The sequence below is a fragment of the Triturus cristatus genome, chromosome 1_1 (assembly GCF_964204655.1).
Source record: "Triturus cristatus chromosome 1_1, aTriCri1.1, whole genome shotgun sequence".
Lineage (NCBI taxonomy): Eukaryota > Metazoa > Chordata > Amphibia > Caudata > Salamandridae > Triturus > Triturus cristatus.
The window spans coordinates 1,066,713,137-1,066,718,359 of record NC_140579.1 but is presented as its reverse complement, the minus strand read 5'-3'; the positions used below and the strand labels follow the sequence as shown (position 1 = coordinate 1,066,718,359).

Here is a 5,223-nt window from a genome sequence, read left to right as displayed (position 1 = left end):
CAAGCACCGCTGGAGGATTCTTATTGTTTAATACTGAAATGGTTGCCATGCGTGCTATGGTAATGCAAAATCGACTTGCCCTTGATATCTTATTGGCAAAAGAGGGTGGAGTCTGTGGAATGCTGATAGTTCAACATTGTTGCACTTACATTCCAGACGAAAGCAAAGATCTAAAAGTTTACATTAAAAATATTACTGAATTGCATGATGAAATCGTACCACTGGAGGTTGAAGGTGTTTGGGAAAAGATTGGGAAGAAAATTGCTGCTATTAAAAATGTCTTAGTAAAAATAGGTAGTACAGTTATAGGTAAAATATTATTCCCATTAACTTGTGTGATTTTCGTGTTACTAATATTAAAATTAGGATGTATGTGTTGTAAAAACAAGAAAACAAAGAATAAAATAAAAAGAGAAAAACTAAAAAGAAAAAAGGATCCAGAAAGAGACTTAACAGAGATAACTTTAGAAGAATGGAAAGAAAGTTTGTATAAAAAGGCAAAAAGAGATGAAGAAGAAACTGAATTATAATTAAGAGCAAGAATACATTTCAATTTTCCGTAAAAGGGTGAATACATTTAGTGTTGTGGTGGTGATAAAATCACCAAAGGGGGGATTGCTGGAGTGGGGTTTTCTTTAAAAATTGTATACCCTCTCCATTTTTCATGTTTAGATTAAAATGAATAATGAATTAATAGCAATTGTACTAATTGTTTGCTGTGTGAATTGACCAACATTACTAATATAAGAAATACACGTGGGAATTGCATTTGTATGGCCTAATTAATGACGTAAACTAATTTCATATGCATATTAATAATAGACAATCAAAAATTGCATGATTATATGTTGCTTTCGTGATGTATTCGTGATGTGTGCTTTATTAATGTGAATATAACCTGCATTAAGTGTTGCTTCTGCTAGATAAATACACACACATATGGGTATTAGTAAGGGGATAGCAGATTATTAGTCATTACCATGTATTAATTACATTTTTGTGTTTCTTTGCCTAAGTTGACCATTTGGTGGCCACAAAATGGTCGACATCCCTATCAGACGAAATTGACTTCAGTTGTGAGCATCTCTGGGTGAAGTGCGCATGCGTCGCCATCAGCTGCAGTAGCCTTTGGACGACCCTAACTCAACTGTGCCACCCAAGGACACACCGGGCTTTCGGCCAGCTGCTCTGAAAGAAACAATGAAAAGATACTATTGCGTGGATTGGAACTATATCTAAAGACACATTATATGTATGGGAAAGAAGTCAAACTTTTTCCAACGGACCAATTAGATTCGTTCAAAATATCATTTGTTACACACTTTGGAATGTAAATTTTACTATAAAAATGGTAGATTAGAGAGGATGGTATGCGAGACCCTTCAGAAGATTTTCGATTTCCTGACGTTATGCTGACGGAGAGGACGGTGACACTGCAGGAAAGCTGTTTCCTAAGACTCTGACAGTATGAACTGATGACCAAGATTTTGACTTAGAGGGCGACTTTTAGCCAGAATAGGTAACTATGATGATCTATTTGCTTGATTAAACCAGAGACTCGAATTTCAATTATTTAGATAAAATTTAAGATTCATTACAAGAACTGTGTTGGGTCGTTATTATTTGAGACAATGTATTTATATAAATGATGTTATAGATTTTGTTATCACTCCAACCTGCAGCTAGTAGATCCATGGCCTATTCATGGGAGGAGTACTAAAGGTGAAGTTTAGATCTTTATGAATAGGGATATGTGAGTACTCTCTTCCATTACAGCGAGTGGAACAATCACCTCCTTGAAACAGGTTATTAGAAGGATGTATGTTGGTGTTATGGGCCCCACCAGCGAATGTAGTAATTGTGTGTGATCTATGATCTGTGACGAAGGGAGGGATTTTGCATTCCGCGCTGCATCAGGATTTCTCACCCCCCAGAACTGCGCCTGTGTTGGGCTGTTTCAGTCCTGGGTTTGTAAATGTTGGGAGGATTGGGAAAAATGTTTTTTTAAGGGCAGTGGAAGAGCTGAATCAAGCAACACCATTACAATTTCAATTTAATCCAATGTTTGCGCGTTCACTTGATTTCATTATGTTTTAGTTTTGCTTACCCAAAATTGTTGTGCTCTAATTTTTTTATTAAATAGCAATCAAACTGTGTCAAAAAAATCCAAAAATATTTCAATTACAGTTTCAAAATTATATTAACTTTGAACTCGAATATTGCAATTGTTTCTTTCATTTATTAAAAAATCAGAGCAATGTATCAAAAACCAACGATGTTGATGGATAAACATGCAACTTTTTCATCAGCTTCTTTTTTATGGTGGCTAAAGTACGTGAAATCAATTTCTCATGAATGAACTCCTTCCAAGGAGCAAAATGTCATTTTGCACCTAGGGCAGTGGTCTTCAAAATTTTAATTCCTTGGCCCCCCCCCATGGAAATAAAAAATCATTGGGGGCTTCTCCACCTCAATATTTTCACAATTATTCTATTAAACTGGCAATGTTTAAATACCTTTTTTAAACATTGTGTTTAGGTTCTGTACCATTTTAAAAATGCAATCGAATGCATGATTGCCAAACATAATATCCTGGTAAGGCCTGCGTTACTAAAGTGTAAAAATATTAACGGTGTGATTATTAGACATGGAGGTGGGGGGTTTGAATAATATTTGGAGTCCCTTCTCTTTTGACACCTTCTCCCAGCCAGGATATAAATTTCAAATGATATTAATGATGGCCCATTGCAGAGCAGCTTACTGTCGCTCATTTTTTCCAAACAAACAAAGTGCTGCTATCAGAATAATCATTGTTTTGGCCAGAGCCTGATGTCCCCCATCCCCTGTGATCACTTTAGGCCTCCCTAGGGGAGCCCTCATCTGAGTTTGAAGACCCCTGAACTAGGGTAATCTAAACAGGTAACAGCTTCCTATGACTGGGAGCCTATCAGGGCATAAATACTTTTAGTCAGACCTTGGCTTCTTATAATATTTTTCCATTTTTTGTCTCCTATTGTGAACTACAGGAAAACACGCTCAGCATGAGGTTGGTGACTAAGAATGACTCCGTGATCACCTGCATCAGCAGTGCCAGCTCACTACCTGCTGATGCCTCTGTGTTTGGTCTTGATGTTAGTTCAGCGACGGAAATCCGTTACTTTGTTGCTGTGGGACTAAGTATCACTTTTTTGGTAGGGATTATTGGTAACCTGCTCATGGCCCTAGTACTAGTCAAAAGCCTGCAAAGCAGCAACAACCCTGTCTCCACCATGACCTCCACCTTTATGGTCAACGTCACTGTCTCTGACCTGCTCTTTCTCCTGTACAATGTCCCGGTCATGCTCCTCAGCTTCATCTTTGGGGACTGGGTGAGAGGCCCTTTCGTCTGTGTCAGCAGCCAGAGTATGTCCATGTTGACCATGTTCTGCAGCTTCTACAGCATGGTGGCAACCTCGGTTCTGCGGTATGTGGCAGTGGTGCACCCAGCTTGCGACTTGTCATACTCAAGAAGTCAAAGGTTTGGTTTGATTACCCTTATGTGGATTCTGGGCTTCCTGGTTTCCATCCCCAGTTGGCTCCACCAAGGGGTTGCTGACGTTGGCTACAGCAGGTACTGCATCTTCTGCATGACTGAATTTCAGACTTTTCTATACTTTGTCTTGTTTGGTGGTGTGGCATTCCTTCCCGCCATGCTAGTAATGGCCATATGCTACTGGGAGATCATTCGCTTCCTTTGGGGGTGGCATATCAGTGGGGCTCACAATGACCTTGGGCCCCACCGCAAGAACAAGAAGGTAACTGCCACAATTCTCACCATTGTGACTGCTTTCATAGTGATGTGGATCCCATACCGGGTGGTGACCTTTCTCATGGCCAAGCACAGTCTATCACCAAAAGCCTTGTTGTTTGTGGTGTCCAGTTTGGCCACTTTGTTGGCTTACTCAAACTGCTGCACCAGTCCGCTCATTTACTTTGCCTTCTCTGAACAGGTTCGTCTTGAACTAAGTAAACTTTTCAGAAGGCGTCAGAAGGGCAAGCTGGCAAGGCAAATATACCAGATCCACATAGCCCTGCATGCCATGGTCAGTGGACGAATTTGACATTTGAGACTTGAAAAAGATTGTACCAATCAACCAGGAGGGCATCCTATGAGAGAATATGTTAAAAGTAACAGTGGATTCTCTAAAGGAGTAATGCTTGCTGTGCTTGAGTACTTGAAATGGATGGATGGATGGATGGACAGTTACATGAATACATTCATGGGTTTAATTTATAGCACCTCAAAAGGAGTTAAGCATTATCTGTCTTCATCTGATACCAAAGAAACAAGCAACATCCCAACATCCAAAAGAACATCCCCTCTTGCATACTGGCACAAATGTCTTGTCATGTTAAAGTAGTAGCAGGAGTTATCATCAAAGAAACTCTGAAGGATGGAAATTGAGATACTTTTAACTGAGAGACGCACAGCTCCCTTTATTTATGTTTACAATGTATGATTTTATATTAATGCAAATCCTTAATTGTGGTCAGCAATACATTTGTAGTAACATGAACCACATACTCTCAAATGTTGACAGAGAATCTTTTTGTTCTAGCAAAGAGGGCCTATCTAACTCTACTAGCTTACTGACCTCCTCTAGACAGACCAAAAAATCAAGCTTTGACATGGACTTTATATTTTATCAGTGCTTTTCCAATTTCAATGCCTATCAGAACGAAGACAATTTGACCGTGAGTAGGTGGCCAAAAGGCATCTTAAACATGTGTTGGGGAATTCCTGAAATGTGAGAAAGGGATGGTGAGTCTGGCTTAACACTTCTGCTCTAATGAAGACATCCTTCAGTGTAGCCTGATACACTTCTTCATTAAATATATGTGTGACCTCCAACACAGGTTGGTGACATTGAGAGTGCATGTTACTATTATTGAGCTATGGGAGCCTCTTTTTCAACTGCAGCGCTCCAAATAATATTGATGCTTGCAACCCCGTGATTAAACCAGTGTTACCCCTGACCTTTCAATAATGCGCTGCCAGATCCTGTTTGTCTTAGAGGTTTGTTGTCCTTGTGTTAATCATTGTTAATTAACATGCTGCAGCCTCGACTTTTCAATAAAGATTAGTTAATAGAAAGGTACGGTGGCCTGTCATCAGTGTAGAATGTTCTGTGAAGGTACTTCCAGTGAGAAATGATAATGAGCAGTTGTACAGTGAGCTGATGA

General features: G+C 39.4%; 1 protein-coding gene across 1 annotated transcript; it reads left to right on the top strand.

The window, feature by feature from the left end:
• The first annotated feature begins 3,041 nt into the window (after positions 1–3,041).
• On the top strand, positions 3,042–4,100 carry LOC146871539 (galanin receptor 2a-like). Its single transcript, XM_085647135.1, has one exon. It carries the CDS (start codon positions 3,042–3,044, stop codon positions 4,098–4,100), a length of 1,059 nt encoding a protein of 352 aa, XP_085503261.1.
• Positions 4,101–5,223: the final 1,123 nt, after the last annotated feature.

Coding starts and splice junctions, on each gene's coding strand:
- LOC146871539 (XM_085647135.1), top strand. CDS start 3,042: ATGAGGTTGGTGACTAAGAATGACTCCGTGATCACCTGCATCAGCAGT.